The 26,490-nt window shown below is 34.4% G+C and overlaps 1 protein-coding gene across 1 annotated transcript; it reads left to right on the top strand.

The window, feature by feature from the left end:
* The first annotated feature begins 2,624 nt into the window (after window positions 1-2,624).
* Window positions 2,625-10,226, top strand: LOC134800569 (uncharacterized). Its single transcript, XM_063773061.1, has 3 exons — window positions 2,625-2,851; window positions 3,967-4,203; window positions 9,945-10,226. Exons 1-3 carry the CDS (start codon window positions 2,674-2,676, stop codon window positions 10,184-10,186), a joined length of 657 nt encoding a protein of 218 aa, XP_063629131.1. The 5' UTR covers window positions 2,625-2,673; the 3' UTR covers window positions 10,187-10,226.
* The last annotated feature ends 16,264 nt before the right edge of the window (window positions 10,227-26,490 follow it).

The raw sequence follows: 26,490 nt of genomic DNA, 5'->3' as shown, positions 1-26,490 counted from the left end.
TTCAATCAAAAAGCACCACATTGTCGGTTGTCGATACGGTTGATTTCAAATTGAAGCCATATGGAAATGCGCCTTATTGACAACCGACAAGTACCCTTTTGATTGAGGATGGCACATTTTGTTCGCTAGACTCCATAGTACCTACTGATGAGCTGAGGGAATGTTTCCATATTGCGAATCTTCCACAAAGCACATGCAATTTTTGTATCTATGCCAATTTATATTTTCCATTTCCAAAATGGAAACTTTCCTTATTCCTTGTGAAAATATCCTGAAATATCCGAGACTCTTCCAACTTTTTGGAAATGTTGCGCAACCGGCATATGTATAGCGTCCATTTATCTAACAACAGATTTTCTTTCTAGACCACAAAGTAGAGATCATCCCCACAAAACGCGGCAAACTGTCAGCTATATACAAGGGATACATGTTCACGCAGATGCATAGCAATAGTCGATGGTACTGCTCCAAATGGCAAGCCGGGTGCAAAGTAATATTGTTGACGACGAAGGACGATTTTAAGTTTGAAATGATAATGAACGACCATAATCATCCGCCGCCAAAGTTGTTTAGAACAGCTGATGGAAGTGTGTTTAGAGTTTAAGCCTTGTGGATTATACCTACCTGTAAGTATGTCATATGAGTGCTCAAAACTTTGAATTATAAGTTGTTACTTTTCTCCGGTGGTATATTTGACAAAAGCGTTCATATTATGTCTTACTATAATAGAGGTAACAATGGTAAGATAAACCTTTGTTAAAATTTGGCCCTTTCTAACAAATACAAATGTCAAAATGACGAATATCAAAGTGCTTGTTAGATTTGACTGGCGTTTATGAATATCGCCATTAGCTTTTTTAATGTAATATTTTTATTTTTTTATGGGAATGTGTACTATTATAAGTATTATAGTCTAGCTATTGATTGCCATAGCTCTGCTTGTAGAATTTATGTAAGTAATTAAACTTATGTAAGTACCTGTACCTGATATCAACACGGTATAACTATACAGTATAGTAAATTTAACTTCTTAATATTTATAGTAATAAGTTAATAATAATATTTTAAATAGTTAATGTGTGTAAAGTACCTAATAGTAATTCAATAAAGCTGTGTACTGATCGTTGTTCTGCCTTTTTCTTGTCAAATATGTAACATGAATGCTTCTTTTTGGTGTGTAAAAGTGAAAACATATTTAAATCTTAATCGGTCTCAATGATATAAACAAAACCATCTTAAACCATATGATGCAGTAAGCATTTACTGTAACCATGTACTCGTACTTACTTGCAGATTTGGACGACGACGATTTTCTTCGCTACTACAGACGTTACCGGAACTTGAACCCGGATAAATTCCTGAGACCGGAGCCTGCAGCAGAACCGGCCAGACATCAGAATCCTGTCAGCCGCGTCAGTGATATACTGAACACCATCGTTCCTAGACGAAACAATAACTAGGATTATTTTTACCCCCATATTCATAAATCTTTACAAGCCTTAGCTTGATTATTCCTATCTCACAAATTCAAATGACAGATCAAGACAAACTATTACTAGTTAATTGAGGCTTGTAGCCTGTTTAAGAATAACGCCATTAGCCTTAACCTTTCAAAGCGTTTAGGTACTCCGACAAGCTTGAATTGCACAAGGAACTACTTTAGGACCTTCACTTTTTATGATAATAATTAAATTATCGTGTTATCTATTCAGTATACTGCAACTTTTAACTATTATCATAATTATTATTGTACGCATTATGCTCATTAAATATTACAAATAATTAGTTTGTTTGATTGTACTCATTTCTAACTTTTCAAAATTCGTTAAATTTTTCACCTTACATTTTCATACTATGGTTGTTTGCATTAACTATGTATGACTATTATGATATTTAATGTTAATATGCAATTATTTGTACAGACATGCGCTACGAATACATAACGACAGGAAAATCAACGCTGCTCTTGTTTCGAGGATACACATTTTCTCATCGCGGGCCCAAACACAGCAGAATCTTCTACTGTTCCAGGAGGGCTACTACCAAGTGTCAAGCTAGCGTCATACTTGACGTGCATGGAAACGTCGCAAAAGTCTGTACTGAGCATAATCATGAAAAACCTATCTACAAGAAATTCGGCGATAGTTACATAAGGATTGCATGAATATTTTAATCTTAATATTTTAATAAATCACAATTTACAGATGTGACGATTGAATTCAACTTGACAATACTGTGTTGTTTTTTTTTTCACTTATTTTCGTAATAGGCAATATAATCTCATTGACAATGCCCATGAGACAACCTATCTTTACCTTTCATTCCTTCTTTAGTTAGCTCCTATAACGTAAGAAATATATACAAGAAATGTATATGCCTTTTTAGAATGTATCGTTTATACATTACACAAACGTAGCAGCCTTGCAACTCGGGAATCTAATTAATTTAAAAATGATTTCTTAATTGCTATATTATTTCTTAGTTTTTAGGAATTTATTTAAATTATTAATGCTTGTATTTTTTTACATTTTTATTTCTATATTTTTACTTGTGTAACTATTGGCTGTAGCTGTACTGCGTTTTTTGACAAAACTGAAATTGTCATTTTATATGAATTGATTTGTTTTAGGCGTCCACTACGAGTACATTAACACAGGAAAGTCAAAACTACTCATGTATAAGGGATACACATTTTCACACCAAGGCCCAAAACACAGTAGAAGTTTCTATTGCTCCAGAAAAATTAGCAGTAGGTGTCAGGCTCGTCTGATATTGCATGCGGATGGATATATAAGAAAAGAGTTTACTGATCATAATCACAAGAAACCTGTTTATAAAAAAATCGGTGGTAATTTTATAAGAATTTCTTAAAATTGTTTTTTTTTTCGGTGTATTTATTTTTCAAAAAAAATACTTAACTAACGATTTTTAGTTACTTCACAGCTGAGAGATTCAGGTGAGGTGAGACTAAAAATCATAGCTAAAAATGAAGAATTAACTTATAAACCTTAGTGCAAATGTTTCTTTATCTAATTAAATACGCTTTCTTTAGGTTTTTTTGTTTGGTTTACTTAGTGAGTACAATGCATGTATTGTGTTATTCAGTGTTCAAGCTATTCATATTTCACTTGAAATTCCATTTAATATTCTGTACCTATCAAAAAATATTTTATTTATAGGCATGCACTACGAATTCATTAATGTGGGGAAGACGAAACTACTCATGTATAAAGGATACACATTCTCACGCCAAGGCTCAATCCGCAGTAGAAGTTTCTTTTGCTGCAGGAAAATGAGCGTTAGATGTCAGGCTCGTCTGACCTTGGATGCCGATGGCTATATAATAAAAGAGGACACTGATCATAACCACGAAAAACCTGTTTATAAAAAATTCGGCGATAAATTTATAAGAATTTCCTAACATGCTTTTATTTTTTTTGTGTGCATTTTGTTTTCTTAAATAAATTGCTCGGTACTTATGGACGTCTGAGATAAGTTTCAAGGATTACTGCAAAAAGGACCCCCTGTTTTAGTATCCAACCTCACAGCTAGAAGAAGTTGACTGAAAGTACCTTTCTGGTATCCCGATACCAAAATACGGAAAACGTATTAGATGGCTATAGAATCCACTCTTCAGTCATCGAATACGTTTCATTCATCTCCAAACTTCTAACATGATTCAACCTTGACCTTGACGCTAACCGACGATGCAAAAATAATCTGCAAAAAATTATGGCTAATAATGATGATGGACTTTACAAACTCTCATATGTTTAAAAATTGTGACTGTATGTACTGTCGAATGCAGCATTCAACTGTGTGCAAACGTGTCCTTATAGAATTAAATACACATTTTTTATTTCAGTATTTTATTTGATTTACCTATAATGCATGTATTATTTAATCTTCTCACCTAAAACTTCCATTAATATTGTGTGTAAATATTATATCAAATATTTTGTATAGGCCTGGACTACGAATTCATTAATGTGGGGAAGACGAAACTGCTAATGTATAAAGGATACACATTCTCACGCCTAGGCTCAAAATCCAGTAGAAGTTTCCATTGCTCCAGGAAGATAAGCATCAGATGTCAGGCTCGGGTGATCTTGGATGAGAGTGGATATATAATAAGAGAGGATACTGATCATAACCACGAAAAACCGGTTTATAAAAAAATCGGTGATAATTTTATAAGAATTTCCTAAATTCATTTTGTATTTTTTCTGTGTATTTTTTTTTCTTGAATAAATAAGTATAAATATATTCCTTGTCAGTTTTACTTATATCGTCAATAATTATTTTTCCTACTTGACGATCATAATATAAATCTATAAAAGTAATGTAAAATCATGAAATAAATAAGTCTTAATCTTCGCACTTTTCTTATTTCACCTAAGTTAATATTGTGTATAAAAATTGTGCTATATATTCATGTGTACATGCAAATATTTGTTTTAGACCTGCATTACGAATTCATTAATGTGGGGAAGACGAAACTACTCATGTATAAAGGATACACATTCTCTCATCAAGGGCCCAAGCGCAGCAGAAACTTTCACTGTTCCAGGAAACTTAGTAGCAAGTGCCTGGCGCGCGTGGCAATAGATCTGGATGGCAATATTACAAAAGCGTTTACTCATCATAATCATGAAAAGCCTGTCTATAAAAAAATCGATGGTCATTTTATAAGAATTTCCTAAAATCCTTTCGCATTTTATTTTGTATTCATTTTGTGTGCTAAAATATATTAAGTATATGGGGACGCATGTTTCACTGCAGTATGCCAAGGTAAACAATCATGTGCTTAAAAGCGTGGTGTTACCGACTTTCAAATGTAACAAACATCCAGTGTATTCGTATTTTAATTAAACTTATTACTTAAACTGTCGTGTATATTATTTTTCTCAAACATGCAATGAAATATTGATGTTATGTTCCTTATAATAGGCTGCGAAGTATGACGTTTCAGGTGCGGCTAGGACAAAAGGTCGTTAATGGAATTTCATACACATCTTGCAGGCCTAGGCCGGCAAAGTCCTCTTTTTTTATTTTAATTTCACAGATATTTGTGACACAGCATCGTGGCATTCATCCATTAAAAAAAACTAGAGGCAGTATTTGCTTTATGGTTCGTCATGACACTCTGCCACTTTTATAATTTTAAATTATAAATTTAACTACACAAATAAAAACATTTAAAATATTTCATCTAACCGTTAGCGGTAAAAAGGTCTACTCAAACACGCGTAGTTATATTTTTTAAATTGTTATGGAGGTAACGTTGAAAAATACTCATTCTGTTTTATTGGATTTATGGTGCGTTGTTGATTTTTTGACTTTAATATGAGTTCCGACGAAATAATGAAATTAATATTAATTGTAATCGTAGGTGTTGGAATTGGCAGCGTAAGCAGAATTTTAATAACTTGCTGCCTCTGCCGCCAATTCAAAGACGAAGTATGTATATGGTTGCTTATGGCAATTTTATTATTTGAGAAACTAAGAAAAATGGCTTACAGTTTATTAGAAACAGTTTTGTGGCATATTTTAAATGAATGTAACTACAAACTCGTCAACACTGTGGAAATTATACTTATTTACTCCATGCATAAAGCAACGATGTATGTGAAACATGATATCAACATGAAAGACTATGTAAACTTATGTGACGAAAACGACAGTCAGACGGATACAAGGCGAAAAAAATCAAAGATACATGAAAATATACGGGTAGTAAAAATACACGACTCGTGTAAAACATACGCGTGATAATGATATAGGTATTTGACTTACGTGTTGGTTATATTTTGGGTGTAGTTTACTTTTAGTTTTTTCTATATATAAAACTTGGGTTTCGTGGATTTTTTATTTTATTTATTTCATTGCATGTTTGAGAAAAGCACTATACATACCTCGGCGGGAAATGGGGTTGCCCGCGCTCAGACCTATCCGGCCTCGCTTCGCTCGGCCGTCTATATGTCTTCGGCCGGCAACCCCTTTCGTCCCGGCCTCTGTAGTAATGTACTATTATGTACGTACCTAGCAAGTGATTTATTAGTAAGCGCAGTGCATGTACATATTATTAAATTCAATTTTTACCCTAAATTCTGTTTCCACCCTGAAATTAAGTAAACTATTATATTTTTGCTATAACCTTAACCTTATGTTTATAGACACGCACTACGAATACATTGATGTGGGAAAGACAAAACTACTAATGTATAAAGGATACACATTTTCTCATCAGGGGCCAAAGAAGGGCAGAAACTTTTACTGCTCAAGAAGGAACACGAGAAGTAAGTGCCAAGCGCGTTTGGCCCTAGATGTGGATGGCAATATAATAAAAGCTCTTACTAATCACAACCATGAAAAACCAGTGTACAAAAAGATCCATGATCAGTATATAAAAATTTCTTGAAACAAATTTTGGCCCTTTTGGCAATTCAGTTCCTTTGTCTGTCATAATGAAAAGGTTTTATAATTCTTGAAACTTGAACTGATGATTTTGGTTTTTAGAATACCTAACAGTCAAAAGTATCTCCCTAATTTTTCAATATACTTAGTTATCGATTTTCGTGCTTTTGGTTTGATTTATAACAAAAACACGCTGCAGCGTCCGTCGGCAGACGTCGGCTGATGCGACTGATGCGAGCCATGAAGCTATTCGCTTTCGCCGATTCCGCGTCGATATATCTAGGAAGATCCTAATCCTAGACAAATATGAATAAAATTACAATAATTTGTTTATAGGTTTGCACTACGAATACGAGTACATAAGAACGCCAAATTCCACACTGTTAATGTGGTTGTGTGGTAGTGTGGTCTTAACTCTTATTCCCTGGGATCTAAACACAGCAAAAGTTTCTATTGCTCCAGGAAAAAACGCAATTTGTGTCCAGCTCGTATTGTTCTTGATGCTGAGGGCAATATCACAAAGGCTTGTGTTGAGCATAATCACGAGAAACCTATTTATAAGAAATGCGGACCGTGGCATGTGAAAATGACATAAATAAGTATATTTACATTAAGTATCTGTGTCAATATCAAGAAGTTTCCGATTTTGGTCACAATTAGCCAAGACGATAGAACCTTCAAGCTGTTTTTACACACCGCACCTGAGATCCTTAAAAGAATATAAAATTGTGTAATCTTTGATTTTATTAAGCAGTAGATATTCAGACGATCATACACAACGCTCGAATAATAAAACGATATGTAATGTAACGTCATTTATCACCCTATTTCACTTTATCCTATATCTTAAAATGATAGCTGTATGAGTCGTGTATTAATTAATTAATAATTGGCTGTTTGTATTGATTTTCATAGTTGATCCATTTCAAAAGGTAAAAACTCCCGTCCGCTAAATAGCACAATTATAAATTAAAGATTTTTATATTTGAGTTTGACCATAATGAATAACCTTCTGTTCTATTTTTGCTGCAATAAAGTGAACATTTCCGAGCGTATTGAAGAAAAATCGTTTTAGTAACCATGTATGTATAAACGACGCGCAGGACGCGCTCCTTCAAAGTACCTACGGTCACATCTAAAGACACAACGCACACAAACTAAACTAAGTTCGGCAGTTTTGCCTTTTTTGTGAGTGCTGCGTATATTGGATATGGTCGTAGGTTAGGTACACAGAAAAAAATACAAGTAACTTGTAAAATGTAGATATTTTCCTCTAAAGTTTTATATGCTAATTTAATAAGAATAATTTCTTCATAGGTTTGCACTACGAATTCATAAAAACGGAAAAATCTACACTGTTACTGTGTCAAGGCTACTCTTATTCCCTGGGATCTAAGCACAGCAAAAGTTTCTATTGCTCCAGGAAAAAACGCAATTTGTGCCCAGCTCGTATTATTCTTGATGCTGAGGGCAATATCACAAAGGCTTGTGTTGAGCATAATCACGAGAAACCTGTTTATAAGAAATGCGGACCGTTGCATGTGAAAATAGCATAAATATATATAGTTACTGGATAAACTTAAACTGGATATAGACATCTGTGTCAATATCCAGTTTATGTTTTCGATTTTGGCCACAAGTCAAGATGGTAGAACCTTTCAAGCTGTTTATACACACCGCACCTGAGACCCTTAAAAAATATATGTGTAATCTTTGATTTTATTAAGCAGTAGATATACACAATGCTCGAATAATAAAGCGACATGTTATATAAGGTTATTTATCACCCCCTATATCTTGAAATGATAGCTGTACGGTGACGCCGTGTACGGCTTTGAAATTTGGCTGTTTGTGTTGAATTTCTTGGTTGATCCATATGTTCAAAAGGTAAAAAATCCTACCGCTCCCGAATCCCGTCCGATAAAAAAGCACAATTATACATTCGATTTTTTCTATTTGTGCTTGACCTTTTTTGTGAGTGCTGCGTATATTGGATATGGTCGTAGGTTAGGTACACAGAATTACAAGTTACTTGTAAAATGTAGATATTTTCCTCTAATATTTTATATGCTAATTTAATAATAATAATTTCTTCACAGGTTTGCACTACGAATTCATAAAAACGGAAAAATCTACACTATTAATGTGCCAAGGCTACTCTTATTCCCTGGGATCTAAAAAAGGAAGAGGTTTCTATTGCTCGAGGAAAAGGCGCAATCTGTGCCCAGCTCACATTATTCTCGATGCTGAGGGCAAAATCACGAAGGCTTGTATTGACCATAATCACGGGAAACCTATTTATAAGAAATGCGGGCCGTGGTATGTGAAAATCAAATGAAATATTGACATAATTACAGATTGTGCGAATCTGGTGAATATTGTAGTGTGTGGAATGGTAGTTCAGATATTTAAATCGCGTAAATTGTATTTTATAAATTAATACATGTTTAAATTATAAGATGTGTCCTGTAGAGTTTCTTGCCGGTCCCATATTGGGATACCTTCCTCGAATTGAGGAGGGAATCTTCCCGGGCAGAGGTGTAGGATTAGAGCCGGTGTAGCTTTGTTTGACGTTCATTAGCACATTGCAATATGCCTAGTTGCCTATAAACTATATTTATGTGGACACATACGATTTGAAGTGTAGGTACACCTATGTTATGTTATAAATTTCGTAATAAATAGACTATAAGATTACAGAAGTTTTTAATTGTATTGTAGATTTGTTTTGTAGAATACTTAAATAATGAAAAAATAGAAAGAAAGCAAATATTTTGAACCTACCAAAAATTATACGTTCTTAATTTCATAAAAAAAGACATAATTCTTAAAAAAATTGACATTTGTTTTCTACATATGTATATGTAGTACACATTGAATACCTACGTAGATTGACGCATCATTTACGCAGTACAAAAAAAAAATTCTTCTTGATAAAAGGACGTAATAGCCTCAAAGATGCGCCCTTGTGTTTTTATGAGTCCTTGGTAACCGTTTCAATAACGTTCTCAATCGTCATTATTAGAAACAAAACTGCAATAGTTATTTGTTTTACAAGGGGGCAAAGTTGTTGTTTAACCGCTCGTGCTAATATTGATACCCGAGCAAGCGAAAGATTCCACAATTGAACCACGAGCGTAGCGAATGGTTCGAAACGTGGGATCTTGAGCGTTGCGAGGGTTTCAAAGCACGAGGGTTAAACAAAATTTGCCCCCGAGTGAAACACAACATTTTTCACCACACCAACCCGAAGCAAATATTAAATGTAAAATATCAAACAAAATCAAATCCAAATGAATATTATTAAATATTTATCATCCAAAATCATCATTTAAAAGTCAATACTACCAGCAAACATAAGAAAACAACTCAAAATTTGCATTTGATTAGGTACTTTGCCTCACATGTGAATAAAATGCAACTTTGCTATCAGTTTTTGAAGTGCAAAGTAAGCCTTTCCGAGCTGGTGTGGTGAAAATTATTTTTCAATCGTTTTGAAGTTTGTTCAATTAATATAACTTTTTTAGATCAATTTTACGAGTTTATAACCGTGGGGAAGTCAAGACTACTTCTATACCAAGGCTACACGTTCTCCAGCAAAGGGCCGAAGACCGGGAGACACTACTACTGTTCTAGGATGATAAGTGGCCGGTGTCCGGCGCGTATCACCCTGGACGAACGTGGCTATATCGCGAGGGCTTCCACGGAGCATAACCACAAACAACCGGTTTATACGAAGATCGGTGATCAGTATATAAAAATTTCCTAATTTTATTATTTTTTTATTAGTAGGTACTTTAAATCTCACTACTACTCCGTAGTAGTACAAGTGACTAAACATGCCTGGCTAGGATGAGAAGTGGGCTGGACGAACTTGGCTATATCGCGAGAGCATTCATGGAGCATAACCACAAACCAGGGATGTTACGGAGCTCCGGTTCCGTTTCCGTTAAGGCGGAACTTCCGTTTGGTATTACACGTCCGTTTCTGTTCCGGTTCCGTTATGTTTGAAACGGAAGTTATAACGGATGTCAATGCTTCGCGCGGCGGCGGCGTACATCAAAAACAAACAGGTGCATACCAGTCATTCGCTCATCGCCCCGCTTGCCACGTGCTACGCTAATTTGTTGTTTGTTTGTATACTTTGTTTTATTCGTGTTATTAAAATTAAAATCGTATGTGTTCTTTTGTGTACTGACTACTGACTGTGTGTAGTGTGTGTGGTGAATGTTAGTGTGTAAAAAAAACGCACAATGAAGCCGAAATCAAGTTCGATTTGGAACTATTTTGATGAAGTTAGTGGGGACACGGCTAAGTGTAAACTTTGTCTGAAGGTTTATTCTAGAAAGGGGAAAACGACTACATCGTTAAAAAGTCAGGCTCCGATTCTGGTTCCGTTTCCGTTTTTGGTTCCGTTTCCGTTTTCGGTTCTGTTAAACTAAATTGAAAACATCTGTTTCCGTTTTCGGTTCCGATATAACCACATCCGTTACATCCCTGCCACAAACAACTGGTCTATAAGAAGATTGGTAATCAATACATAAGAATTATAATTCAAAATTTTACAAGTAATTGGTATCCTGTGAGAAGACTTTTGTACTTATGTAAGATCTTGATAATTTAGATTGAAGAAACTGTTAATAGGTGCATTTAAAATAAACTTGCCTTAAAATAAAACTTTCTGTTCTAGTGTTTCATGACTTTGATGTATGCATGGAAATAACAGACGTATTATTTAACAGAACTTTATTACAAATATACATTAACAATCTTTTACATTTGGGTTTCCAGCTGACTATCAATTTATACAGACGAGGAAATCAAAACTGCTTCTCTACCGAAACTATACGTTTTCGGAAAAGGGGCCAAAGAACGGCAGGTACTATTACTGTTCGAGATCTCTCAGTACTAAGTGCAAGGCCCGACTAATTTTGGACAGATTTGGTCACATCGCGCACGATTTGGCAGAGCACAATCACGCTCCGCCTGTGTATACGCATGTAGGAGGAATACACGTGAAAATTGCATGAGTTTTTACCAGGAATTTTACCAAACGAAATCAAATTTGATCACGTTGCAACCCACAGGCCTTATCGCGAAATTTCGATTTTCATTTTTCGCGGCAGGGCCTTAGGTTTCTTTAGCCAAACTCTTAATATACAAGTATTGTAGATCTTTCAATTTGTAAATTTTTTGTTCGATTTTCTATATAAATCTAAAGTGTCGATATAGTAAAGGTTTTTTTTATTATTTTTAGTATTTCATATCCTCCAGGTTTTAAAAGTTTTTCAGTAAGTTGTAAAATGAACATCCATTTATTGTTTCTGATTTTCAGATGTTCAATATGAGTACGAGTATGAATTTATTGACACAGGAAAAACCAAACTGATGTTGTACCAAGGATACACATTTTCGGAAAGGGGGCCGAAAAACGGCAGGTACTTCTATTGCTCAAGGAGCCTTGCTAGCAAATGCAAGGCTCGAGTTACCTTGGACAAATTTGGACAGATTATGCAAGCCCATACGGACCATAATCATGATCCGCCGATGTATAAAAATTTTGGAGGAAAATACATTAAAATTGGCTAAATCAAAGTAACACGACTTACGAGTAAGGTTTACTTGGGTAATTCCGAATGTCGAAAACTGTCGGATAATTCCGAAAAGAGACTTTTATTATGATGGAATTAAAGGTGATTTTCATCTGAATTTCGGAATTATCCGACATTCGGTAATACCCGAATACACCTTACAAGTGATTTGTTTCTTTTGTGTCTAGAGTGATTTCTTATGTTCATTTTAAGTTAATATAATACTATAGCTACACTTTTACTAGATACATTTTCCACAGAATGTATGTATAAGGGATGCTCGTGAAGTTGACCACCCCATATCGTTTGCCCGCAAATGGCATAGCTATATCGTTTGTTCATCGTTAGTTCACGTTTGTTCAGTAGGTAGAATCGTAAGGACCCGATTCTAACATCATTCTTTTTTAAAAACAAAAGGGGGTGGCTGTCTTCACGCTAGCCACCCCAAACCACTTTTTGTAATTCTTTTTGGTCTAGATAGCAAGATATTCGTTAGTTCACGTATGTTCAGGCATTAAAATCTTAAAAAGTTAACCGTTTATACAGTTTAACCCTGAATTAACGGTTAATTCCGATTTAGTTGACTAATCCTGGAACGCGCAAGTGGCCCTTAGCATCATGGGTAATCCCCAAATGTTTTCGATGTAAATTGCACACACGAATTAATAATGCACATACATACCAACATAGGCATCTTTCATTTAAAAATTAAACTTCGAAAATGTAGCTATGTAGGTACTTAGTGTATATAAGGGAATCATATCGTATAAGTATAACTAAGTAATAATTGATTTATTGCGTATACTATTATTAAATAGTTCATTTGTGATTTATTGAGGAATAAATTTTAAATGGCATTCTTGTCTCGAATTTTATTTTATTTCTATTTATATTCGATTACCGTAATAATAGAATTTATCGAATGTATAGTCAGCTTTATGTCGCATTCGCATAGCACACCTCCATACATATTTGTATGGAGAGATGTTAAGCTAATAACTTTGCTGACTGTACCTACGTAATATAGAGGCATGATTAATTATCAAGGTCTGTGGTAAGGCTAGTACCTACATATTTATATAAATATATGTACAAATAATGCATATATTTTTAATACGACTGAATACCATATGTAATCAGCACATCAATGTATATCTGATATAACAAACTGCAAACGGGTGTACCCGTATTACTTTCTTATTTTATGGTGGCTAGAATACCGTTTAACAATATAATATAAATCGCATCAGTACAAATACCTAACACATATAAACAAATAAATAAAACAAATATGTGATATCGAAATGTTCTTCACTCTAAAAAACAAATACCTACCAATAATATAGTATGTATGTAAAATTATGTTTACAGGTATCCAATTTCTTGATACGAACATCGGTAGTGTTATGATGTACCAGAACTATACATTTTCCAAATGCAGTGGTACGAGATATCGCTTGCGATGCTCGAAAGCATTTAGGGGGAAATGTAAAGCCAGGCTGAGAGTAGACGACGATTTTAATGTAATTTTCGCAATCACCGAGCATAACCATCCAGCTCCAGTTTATATGAGAAGCGAAGATGGAACTTACATTAAACTTGAATCCTAGGTTAGAACTGAAAAATTGATCAGATTAAGTTTTGGTATTTATTAAACCATATTCGGCTACTCATATTAGCTGATCTAGAGCGCCGTTCTGATTTTTTTAAATCTGTAGGTACCTAATTGATTCCATACTCGTACTTATGTATATGATAATCATTCTCAGCGCACGCTCTTGTGCTTAAACTATTGTTACGAGCGATGCAAAGAGTAATATCATATAATAAAATTATATATAGTAGTATGAGTAGTCGGAACTCAGTGATTCGAGTGATCAGTTTACAGGGCACCGCTGGACTTTGTTGTGAATTAACCTGATACTTACCTACCTATGTGTATATCACTACCCTAAAGTCTGAACCAATTTAGCAAATATGTTTTCTGATTCATATTTATAAAGTCGCACCAAGAAAAGTCTGCAGCGGATTTGATAGCCCACGCAGTGTAAGTGTTATTTATACGTCATAATTTCATAGAAGTTTGACATTTAAAATGACACTTGCACTGCGTGGGATATCAAAATCGCTGCAGACTTTTTACGGTCTGACTATAAGCTTTTCATATGCGCCGATCGGTTAAATTCCAATTGCTACTGAATTGCCGCCCCGCATTGATGCCTGCTGTATCGCCTCAGGAAATATACCAGTGTCTATGAAAAATTTAGATTTTAGAGAGAGAACAGTCTAAATTGAAATTTAACCATGATTCAAATTTAGGTAAATATAAAGTTCAGTGCACCAGAGTCAATAAATTCGTTAATTAAAAGGTGTGGGGAACTTATATTTTTTGTATTAAGAATATTGAATCGTGTAAGATAAAAAAACAGGGGTATGTTAAATAAATAATATTTTTCTTATCTAATCTTTCAATCATATGTCTTTGACTAAAAATAGATCATTATACACTTTTTTTTAGTTATTGATTCAGATGATAATGACTAACCGATGTTTTCATCTTTTAGTTGACGCTGACAGCACCGATGGTGACGTTGCGAGTGACGAAGACTCCGAAGGTGAATCTGATATCGAATTTGACTTCGGATTCGAATGCAATGTCGAAATCTTAGAGTCCGAGGAAGAAGATTCAGTCGATGACTGGAGTAAAGAAAAGATAAAATGCAATATACGTCCTTTTAGCAACAAAGCTGGTTTGAAAGTCGAGGATATAAAAGCAAATAAGGCAATGGACTATTTCGATATCATCTTTACAGAGAATTTTCTAACAGATCTTCTAAGGAATATGAACGATCAAGCACTAAAGTTGTTCCAGCTCAAAGATCCTGCGTTTGATAGAATGACTAAGTTGAAACCGTTTACAATGAACGATTTGAGAGTATTTTTGGCGTTGTACCTGCACATGGGCATAATTCAGATGCACGGAATGAGTGACTATTGGAACAAAGGCGAAAAGTTTGGACTTAATTTCTTCACTAAACATATGGCACGCAATTTATTCTTGAGAATGTGGCGATGTATTGATTTTGATCCAAAAGTTAAGGATGGGGACTTTAATAAACTTACTGAATTAATAAACAGTTTCAACAACAATATGGCCATAGCATATCAACCAGATAAAGTATTATGCATCGATAAGAGTCAAGCTGTTTGGAAAGAGACAAGCATTCGTTGTAAAAACAAATCTCGTGAAATGGTGAACATTTATCTGCTCTCTGATGAGAATGGTTATATACTGAAAATCTATGCAGGTACAGAAAAACTAGAAGTTGATAAAATTGCCAAAACCCTGCTTGCGGAAAGACTGGGAGTTGGACATGCAGTTTACATGGAAAAACCTTCGTTGAAATTGGCTAAATATTTAGTATTGAATAATACGCACGTAACAGGTATTTTGTGCCTCAAGCAAAACGACTTACCTAAGATCTTGAATGACGTCAAGTTGAATCCAAATGAAAAACTTACACTGTATTCAAAAGAAGGAATTTGTTCTACAAAATGGCAAGGGCGGCAAACAGTTATGGGATTGTCAACGGAACACGACGACTCGTGGCAAAGTTATACTACGAAAACAGGAAACAAGTACAAACCAAAACTTCTCCTTGAGTATGATAAACACATGACAGGTATAGAAAAACACCATCATTTCGTATCGTATTATGGGGCTGTGTATAAAAATAAGAAGATACAGTGGCATAAGAAATTGGGGTTACATATTTTAAATATGATGTTCTGCAACGCTTATATCCTTTATAACAAGTCTTCCATCAAGCCTCTTGCAATTCAGGATTTCAGATTAGCGCTAATCGATGCTTTAGTTTCTGATAACAAAAACGTTAAGTTTATTCCTGTAGCCGAGTCATTTACTTTGCACACACCATATAAATTACCGAGAGATCCAAAAAGCAATAGGATCAAAAGGAAGAGGTGCGTATATTGCTGGACTATGACCAATAAAAGGATCGACACAGCTAGTTATTGTCCTAAATGTCCGAATGCTCCAGGATTGTGTCAGGGCAAATGTTTTGAGGAATTCCATTCAATGCATAAATTGATATAAGACATTGATGAAAGATTTGATTTAGCTTCTTCCTCTTGTATCTTATACTGATTGCCACGGTATTTGTGATGGTGTGATCTCATTTTCTGATCTGTATGCGTGGTTAGAAGTACCAAGTAGGTACCTTTAAGTCAAATGTGAATATAGCATGAAATGCAAAATTCCTGAAAAAATGTTTCGTTGCGTTATGTTGGAGGTATACTACATGTAAGATAGTAGGTATAAATAGTACATATCTTACTAGACTTCACCTTAATAATAACAACCTAATTGGTGATTACATGTACTAAATCATACTATTTATAGTATTTGATAATATAATTGGAATATGTAGGTAGAAGTAGGTATGTAATTTTTCAATTAAGTAAATTATTTTAGGTGTTCGTATTCGTTGTGCGGCCACTTTAAATGTTAAGATTTTTTAGTAAGAATATTAGAAGTAAATGGGATAAAGTGTGGGAAGAAGAAGACGAAATAAGATTAAATATTTGTAGCTTATAGACAAGGTGAAGGTAAATAACGTTAAATAAAGGACTATGTTTAAAGAAAAATGTTTACTTTATTTTTAATTCTAAAATAGAAAGAATTGCTTGAAGTGCTTGAGTTGTTTGCCATAAAAGAAGTAGCCATTCTTATCGAAGGAGTTTGCCACATTAAAAAGTTGTTGAAGTCACTGTGACAGCAAAGAACTCTATCTTTCGTGACCTATATTTGTTCTGGCGTTAAAGGTTCACTCGTATTTTTTAGGGCTTATTATTAACCGGGCAACTAACATATTAAACAGGATCTTTCACTGGGCATATAATAATATAATTTGGCCGTGCATTAATATTTTAGCACCAATAAATTTACTTTAGCCTCAAATTTAAGCATCATATTATCAAAAAACTGGCAGCAAAATCAAGCCACCCAAGAAAATTATAGGGAACTTGAATTGATAGGTTGGCGTCTAAAATAATAAGTTGGCAACTAATATTGTAAAGCGATCATAAAATTTGGTTATATATTTTGTACATATACAGAATACCTAAGATTCCTATATACATAAGCTTTAAATACTCCATTTTTAAATAATTTAAATTTAAACATAATATATGCATACCTACTACTTTAAATTGACAAATTTCCTAATCCACAAAACACCACAAATTATTTACGTATAATATTATTATTTTATACTTATACTTACTATACTTATAGTCGAAATTCCTAATCATGAAACACCTAATGGCCATTATACCATAAGGTCTTTAAATTTTTAATTACTAATTTCAATAGTTACCACTGTATTCTGCCAGAGTCAAAAGATAGATGCGACGACGAGCGAAGCGAGGAGGAGCGTGTTAGGTTGACCGTGTAGTGACCAAACAAAATATTTTAAAAGAACTTCATTTTTAAATTAATAGATAGCCGTTTTCTTTTTAAAATGTGCTTCATAAATAGTTTCCAATATAATAATTCAGTTGCCAAATAAATATTTGGTACCTGCCTAATAAACAAAAGACGTAACGGCATTAAAATATAAGTCATATTGATATATTTTAAGGCTCCGTTTTAGTTGCCAAACTATTAATTTTAGTACCCATTTATATTATTTTAAACTACCCAAATTCGATTAATTAGTTGACCGGTTAAATACGTGCCTTTTTTTACTACAAACTATTCCTTTTACAGCTAACGACTTCTACGTAGTGCCTCTCCGCAACAATAAGTCCGTGGTGATGTGTCAAAACTACACGTTTTCGTACCACGGCTCTACCGGCCGCCTGCTGATTTGCTCACGGCGCGCTAGAGGGCGCTGCCAGGCGCGAGTCAAATTCAACGCGAAGGGGGAAGTGGTTTATGCCAACCATGAGCATAACCATCCGCCGCCGCAGCTGCATAGGACTTCTGATGGGCAATATATTAAACTATAAAGGGTATAAATAAAGCATTTCCAATACTCGTTAGAGGTATAATCAAGAGCTGAAGCCTGAATTGTTTTGGAATGCAGATACAATGATAGGACTTTAGTTCATGTTTCCGTATTTAACAACGAAAGATGGAACGGAATTACTTTACTTTTGTGTATATAATTTATTATTGTGATTGGACACTTTTTGTTCCTATGTATTATACTCATATTTGTAACAATAAAAATTAGTGTTTAGGATTATTATTTTTAAATATTAAACAAAAATTGTAAATATTAAATCACTTCCTTTATTCTACTTATGTGCCATCGCTATACAGACGTTCGACCCTTCTTTTTCTTGCAGGTAGTATTAAGAAGGAGACGGAGTCAAATCTGAAGCGGACTGTGCATTTGAACCTATTATGTTTGGTCAACAACATGTGTACACACTTTGCCTTTTTCCTATGTTAACCTTGACCTCTTTTGTCCCTAAATTGACAATACTTTTACTATGCTTACTTAGTACAAGGCGACGATATACAATACTTTTACGTATCTCATTTATCTGTTCACTTGTTTCAGCTTTTTTAGGGAAAAGACGACTGACTTCGGCTGAAAAAATGAGGCGGTACAGGGAGCGTCTGAAGAACAACCCGGAGAAGCTTCAGGAAGTTCGCGAAAAACAGCGGCAACTGATGAAGTTGAACAGACAGAAGAAAATGCTGTGGTGGCAGCATCCTTGGTCGTAATGTAATCAGTTACTTTTACTATAAACCGAAATAAATGTCGTATACGAAGGAAAAAGTGAGGCCTGGAGAGCAGTGATAGAAAGAATACCCCATAGGAGTCACGTCCCTCAGACATGAGGACACGACCAAGAAGAAGAAGAAGAAGACGAAGGAAAAAATGACCAAGGCCTCCAGTGTCCAGAGCTGGAAACGAACCAGCGTCCTCTGTTTGCGCGACAGATGCCTAGTTATTTATTGTAGCCAGTTATAGAGTAAGCTAAGTGAAGCTTAACCCCCTTATACATAAAACTTTACACAACATAAGAAAATACATAGGTACAATATTTATAGATTTATTTATAATTTAAGTAACTAAAGGGCAACTGCCCCGATGACGGATTTGTAGGTACTTCTATAAGTAGTTTCCGAATAAACTGAAATAAATATCACGAAAGAAAAAAAACGACTAATATCTCCAGTGCCCAAGGCTGGGTCTGAACCAGCGTCTTCTACATACGTGGTAGACGCTACCCCCTTATTCATAAAACTTTACGGGCCTGATTTAGTTAAATTATGTTTCATCCCTTTCTTACAAATACATAAGTCAAAATGACAGATGAAGACAACCGATTATTAACTAATTGAGGTTTGTAGCGCGTTTAATGAAGAAGGGGGTAAAAGTATAATAGAATGAAATTTTATTATATGTATGGCATATTTATCTAACAAAATCATCTTGTAACAGTTCCTTTTCACGTCTGATGAAGAGTAGCCGATTTCGTTTGTTACAATTATGGTACAAGTTGGCGACGTGTCGCGACTGCAGACGACATGTCGCGGCGACACGACTGGTTTCCATGTATTTCTATGACTTTCGAAGATGCCCGACCGCAGATTGCTTCTCTCATTCCTACTCGGAAAGTCGGAACCAACTGCGTATGGCGCTACCCTTCTGCAGCCGGGTTCGAAATTACCACAGCCACATGACCCGGCGTTCCAACTTGTAGGTACCTTTATTGGTAGGTACGAGCCGGAGATCGGACCCCACGACTCTCGGTTTAGAAGTTGCACTTGTTATTCATAGGCTAACAATGCTTTGAAAAGTCTAATACTATCTTAAGTTGTAATTAATTTATAATATTAGTAATTCATAAGGCTTGTAGGTGCGTCTATGTATTTTTTAGACAAAATAGCAAAGCACTCATGCATTAAATAGATACGTTAATGTTTGATGTTCATGTGTATACGTTTAAAGTTGATAAATAAATTGTGAATTTACTTTATTTTAGTTTCATACAAAAACTGCGTGCCGAACTCTTAAGTTGAATTAGAAGAGTTGTGAAATGTATGGGATCCAATACATTTTACGACTCTTCTCTTTCGGCACAAACTCTAATATTACAGTATTAGTGATTGGCTTTATTAGGATTCCGTAGTCAACTAGAAACCCTTATAATTTTTATCACACTAGGTACATCTTATGAAATTTCTTACAGAGATTTTAGACAGTTCAGATCATAGAAAAATTTAGGCAAACTCACAAAGAAAATTACGAATTAACAAACTTGCAAAAATAATCGAACAAGAAAAAATAAGGGAACGAAATATTATGCGGCAACAAAAACAGAGAAGAAGGCAAAATCGTTCCAACGATATTATATTTTATTCTGATGTATGATTTAGTAATTTCCACTCAAATAAAAGGCATATTATTATGAACATTTATAGCAATGGATGTGTTACTATGGGTGTTTTTAATTTTTTATTTAAATGCATACTTTTAATTATTTTAATATGTACTTTGTCAAAAAAATATGATTAATAAAGTTTAGCTATGTGATCAAGACGGGTATCTTTTAAGTGTAAATTAAGGATGCTACACTCATTTGTGCTATTTAATAAAAATTTAATCAAAAATGTGCCTTTTATTTTATTTCGAATAAATGCCTATATTTTTCATAAACAGACAAAAATAATAATTTAATGAAAAAGCTCTACTATTCCTCGATATAAAAAGTACTTACATATGGTCTAAGTATATATTTTTAAAATGTGGACAAAATAAAATATAGACCTACTTTCGGCCACAAGCTCACTGAATAGGATACAACGATGTATGTACAGCTATGCGATTTATAACGTTTGATGATGATTAGATTCCCTTTTGCATGGGAGTCCTTTAGAACCATTACTTTATACTCCCCTACTTCACTTCCATAAAATTTCTGTTTGATAGACAGTACGGATTCAACTAGCTGGAGAAAAACGCCAAATATGTCTGGTTTATGCAGCCTGTTATTATTCATTTTTATGGGATGCTTTGTCAATAATAAGTTTTAAACTTTGCGAATTATTTTAGTCACTTTTATGAGCATCATTCGACGTTGCAAATATTGTGAGAGGTTTTATTCGAAACATTTAACTTCGTACTTAATCCTAACTCTCTTGAACTCATTAACAATTATTTCAGAAACCCTCGAATATCTGACACTAAACAGCGGCCGGCAGATCATCATGTACCAAGGCTTCACCTTCTGCTACCACCAGCGCGGCACCAACCGTCTCCAGTGCTCCAAGAAAATCAGCAACCGCTGCGAAGCCAGGCTCAAGCTCGACGACCATGGCGTCATCTCCTTCGCCGATACGAGACATAATCACCCCCCACCTATTTACATGAAGTCTGACTGTGGGACGTATGGACGTGTACGCATACGTCGGAAGTAACTTGGAGTACCGATAATGCAATCGTGTTGATGATTGAAAGAATGCAACACAAATTCGCTCGGCTACTGATTTCTTTTTAATGACTGAATTTTTATAGTTGACTGATAAGTTAACAAAATGTGTAAATAAGTTATAAGGAAATTATCTTCTGAGTGTTTTGGGGGTCAACTGTAATGTTAAGCCTTCTTACAAAAAATTACAAAGTGCCTGTATTGATATGTTGCGTCGTAAAATGCGTAAACCTATGGATCGTTGTTTGAGCCGTATGACGCAAAATATTTCGTCTTGATGCTCATTAGTCAAATATAATTATTAAGTTTAGAAATATTTTCTCAAGCTAAGAATTTAACATTAACTACGTTTTCTTTTGTGTCAATATTGTGGGATCGGATAACTAGTGTTAGACTTTAATTTACGCATTCCATAAAAAGTAGTATCGGCCAACGGTTATTATTTTTTGTAACCAATTGGCAAATTGGGATAGTTCTAAGTATAATTTACAGTCTCATACTCCGTATTTAGGTATAATACTCTTGTTCTGATGAAGTAGGAAAATAATTGGTCATAAGCCATTTGTAAATATAAATCATAAATTATTTATCTTTGTTATTATAAATAATTAAATCAGTCTTAACTGTTAATCAACAGTTACATAAAATTCAAGAATGGTCCCTATATATTCTGTAGGTAATAAGAAATCTTTATCATATCACAAGGAAAGTACAGTCGACGTCAAAGATATGTTTACACTTTTGCACCTTATGCCTTTATAATAAGGCGAAAAATGTAAACATATATTTGACGTCGACTGTACGTGTTATTAAAATTGATGTTAATTTAGGCAAGCTATGTGTTTATTGGGGAAGTGGGACGACGCTTATTATGAGCGAGAGACCATGACCCACGCTCGGGTTGGTTCGAACGCAAAGGTTATCCATCGGGGTTTAGCGCATTCACTGCCGGGGGCGTGGCCTAGGAACAAACTTGTATGACGGTGGACGCACATGTGCGTCGGGGGCAGTGAATGTGATGTTAACATGGAAACGCAGCGGTGAGCGTGAGGTACCTTTAAAATCTTTAAATACGTTACAAACGGTCTGGAAGGTGGACATAGGTCGCGTTTTATGTTTAGGGCCTTTTGTTATTATGTTAATTAAGATAATACTTTATTTTAAAATTATTTGCTTATGAGATTTGTAAAACAAATTTAATCAATAAATAGGTATATATTTTTTAACATGTTTTTCCTTATTTTATCGTTTATTTATTAGTCACTTGAAGTTTTTTTTAAGTAGATGTGGTTAGCATTACCTATTAAGTTTTGCTGACTGCAGATAACGCCACAAAACCCGGACACAATAGGCTAGTAGAAAATTTCTTATTAATGGAAAAAAAGTCTTTCATGGAAAAAAAAGGAAACCATCGACGTTAACGGACGACGTTAACCGGACGTTAAACAATTCTAACGATACTATTAGAAGTATTAGAACAAATTAAATTATTTTCAGAAAATATTTTAATTAGTTTTTTTTTTCAATTATTCCTTTAAGTATTTCAGTTTATAATTCTAACGATCCCCAGACTCGTTGACGATGCAGTGGTTTTCAAATGGCCTTCTGTTTCTATCGCCATCTAAATAGCTTCTAAATATTTTTAATCTAGCGTTCCTATTGCTTATACATAATTTCAGATGCCAGTGTTCCGGTATACGAAGTCCTATCCAGATCCGGAGAGACTGGACGTGCTGGATACCCAATCCGAATATTAGTTGAAAACTATACTTTCCAGACCAGGCACAAGACTAACTTCAGTTGCACAACCATGAAAAGGTTTGGATGCAAAGCGAGATTGGACCTGGAATGTGCTGGTGGTGCTATAAGAAAGTGCTACTTGGAACATAACCACCCTCCGCCTCTGATCTATAGAGCAAACGATGGCAACTTGATACGGTCCGTGCAGCAGCAATACTGGTAGTTCATCGTCACATACTGTTTTTAAACACGTTACGTTTAAAAACAGTATGTGTTACGTTTTAAGCACGTTAATTTTGACCCCACAATAGCCGAAAAAGTTGCGCACCCAAATTAATTGGTGCTAAGCGAGAATGAAATGGGAGTTTGATGGTAGTTTTGAAGTGTGTTTATAAGTAAATTACATTAGTGTAAGTTATGAAAAATAAGACCAATGCTTAAATAAATATTATTGTTGTTAAAAGAGTAAAACGGAATATCAAAAGTTCGACAAACAAATAAAATGTCATAGTCTTTCAATCACCCTTTTCCGAATAGAGGCGAAATAGTAAAAATAAGTCAGGTAGTAAGTTAGTACGTACGTGCAGGGGGCAAACAATGGGTATAAATAATGCATGTTTGTTTTAGACATGTTTAATTTTGCGCGACTTATTCTGACCGACATAACTATTGTACTTAAAACATTAGAAATGCTAAATAAATGAGGTAAAGTAAGAATTATTAAAACATTTCCTTCTAAATATGAACGCGTTTTATTGAAATCGATTTATGGACGATTTGCACAGTATTTTTTATTTGCACACTTTATGTTGCTTGTGAAATTAAAATTACAAAAATAATATCGTTTTTAAAGAAGAAAATAAAGTTAATATTTTGGAATCCATTTTCCATGAACTATTTTGTGTGAGCTTTAAAAGTTTTATTTTTACAGGTTTGCAATTCCGGTTCATCTACTCAGAACGCCGAAGATGTCGACTCATTCTACTGCATGAATACACGTTCTGCAAAACTAATAAGACCTCCAGAATGTGGTATTGTTCAAACAGAATGGCTAAAAAATGTCCTGCTAAATTAGCCCTTACTGAAAATTATGAAATCAGGCGGTATAGACTAGATCATAATCATGAACCTCCAAAAATCAACGATGGCTATGAAACCATTGAACCGATTAACTATTATGATTCCATATTGCCGTGACCAAAAGGAAAGAAGCAGATTATAAGAGTGGATGATGTTAGCACAAGAGCTGCGTCTATAGAAGTCCACCTCGACTAAAATTATATTAGTGCTAATAGGGATACCTATGTGCAAAATTGTAATCTAGATATCTACATTTTAATAGTAATCTCTTGTGTAACACAGGATCGCCCGATTATGTAATTGGATTTGAACACGCTTACGAGGAAATAAATATAAAATACCTCAATCAAAACGTTAGTTGCAATTAAAATGGCAAATACTGGTCATCGTGCCGCCTTATTTAAAAATAAACATATGTTGCTCAATTTTTTTATAATCCACAATAAGTATTTTTTTTGTATTTATAATTTATTATTCAAATTATGAATTGATACCTATTATTATTAGAACAATTTTCTTACAAGCAAATTTGAATTTTACGGTTTAATGGAATAGTTCACTTATTAAGTTGAAGTTTTCTTTTGAAATTCGGAAATACAAAAAATCATCTCAAACTTGGACACATGAGGATTATTGTAATGTAGTCTTATTATGTACGATGTTCGTGAGGTACAATCCGATACTGTGGCTTTGAATGTAAATCTCACTGTCAAAGCATAATATGACAAGACCCACCCGATCCGTTTGGACATTCTAATATCTCAAGTGCTGGTACTAGTCTCAGGCTTAGGGTATACTATCCCGTACTAGTAATAATTTATAGTGCCTTGGTTTATCGATTGTCGAAAGGAGAGGATAGGAAACTTATGTTAATTATCTAAATGAAATTAATCAGTATATGTATAATATTGTATAATTTATAAAATAAATCTTTTTTTTTCAATGAGTTGTATATTTTCTATCTTATTAGTAACATTAAATATTTGAGATATCTCGCATAATAAATCGGCCAGATAGTTGTATCCCCATTTATGGTTTTGCTCAAAAGCATTTGTTTAAAAAAAAATTGTATTGTAAATCTTACGCTTATTTATTATTGTTCTTAACTTCTTAATTACTGACATCCCGACACGTCGCAAGATCACACCCGATTGATTGTATAGTACATTGTAGAAGAGGACGAAAAACCGCTAAAAGATGGACGAGTCGTTTGAAGGCCGACACGTTAGTGGAGGCCCTCAAATAATACGAGTCCATCTTTAGCGTTTCCGGCCGAGGCATTACATAGTGCTTTTCACGACTACTGCGAGGAAATAAGAAAACATTTGCATAACTATAAGTACTAGCCCGCGATTTCTCTGGTAGCAAATTACTAGCCACTGCCTGTGGCTGTCTCTTGAATTTCGGTAGGCGTCAGCGTAAGAATATCATTTTATTCACTAGAAGAACTCATTTTTATAGCGAGCGTAGATACGACGGTTGTCCCATTTCAAAACCTAGTAAGGGACAAATTTCTCAAAATGAGTTTTTTATGTTATTTGGATCCACCTAGTCTAGCACAACATAAAAACTCTTTTTGAGAAATTTGTCCCTTACTAGGTTTTGAAATGGGACAGCCGATCGTGTTTCTTGTATTTTTTAGTCAAACTCAATTTACACTATCCAATTCAGTAAGTATTTTCAGATCCCGCCTTTTTACTTTTTTTATCACTTTTAAGAGGCGTTTTTCTGTTATTTGCTTCAAACCGACTCTAAACTTAGAAGCGTTTTTGCTAAAAAAAAACCACAAACAGCTACAAAAGTAAAAAAACGCCTTAAGCGTGAACTGAATGGATAATGGTTAAAAAAAAAATGAACTGAATGGTTTTGACATTTATTTTTTTTTAAACAAGAAATTGGTCCTATAATTAACCTAATTTTATTTTTGAAGGAAAAAGTTGCGCCAAAAAACACCTTTTATTGATTTTTATGTTTTAAATGATACTCATTGCTGTAGTGAACCGTCACCAATGACAGATGATGATAACAATGAAACATTGTAGTAGTGGTGGTTCAGGTGCTACAGCTATTGCCTACTTTCCAGCTTGGTTTTAGACCATCTTTTGCCACATTTCCGAACAGTGGCGTAAAAAGTATTATTTTGCTTGAACAGGAGAATTATTTAGCCAGCCCTTTTATTGAATTCTCG

The sequence above is a fragment of the Cydia splendana genome, chromosome 2 (genome assembly GCF_910591565.1).
Source record: "Cydia splendana chromosome 2, ilCydSple1.2, whole genome shotgun sequence".
NCBI lineage: Eukaryota > Metazoa > Arthropoda > Insecta > Lepidoptera > Tortricidae > Cydia > Cydia splendana.
Note: the sequence above shows the minus strand (reverse complement) of the source record. Positions and strands in the feature narration are given on the sequence as shown.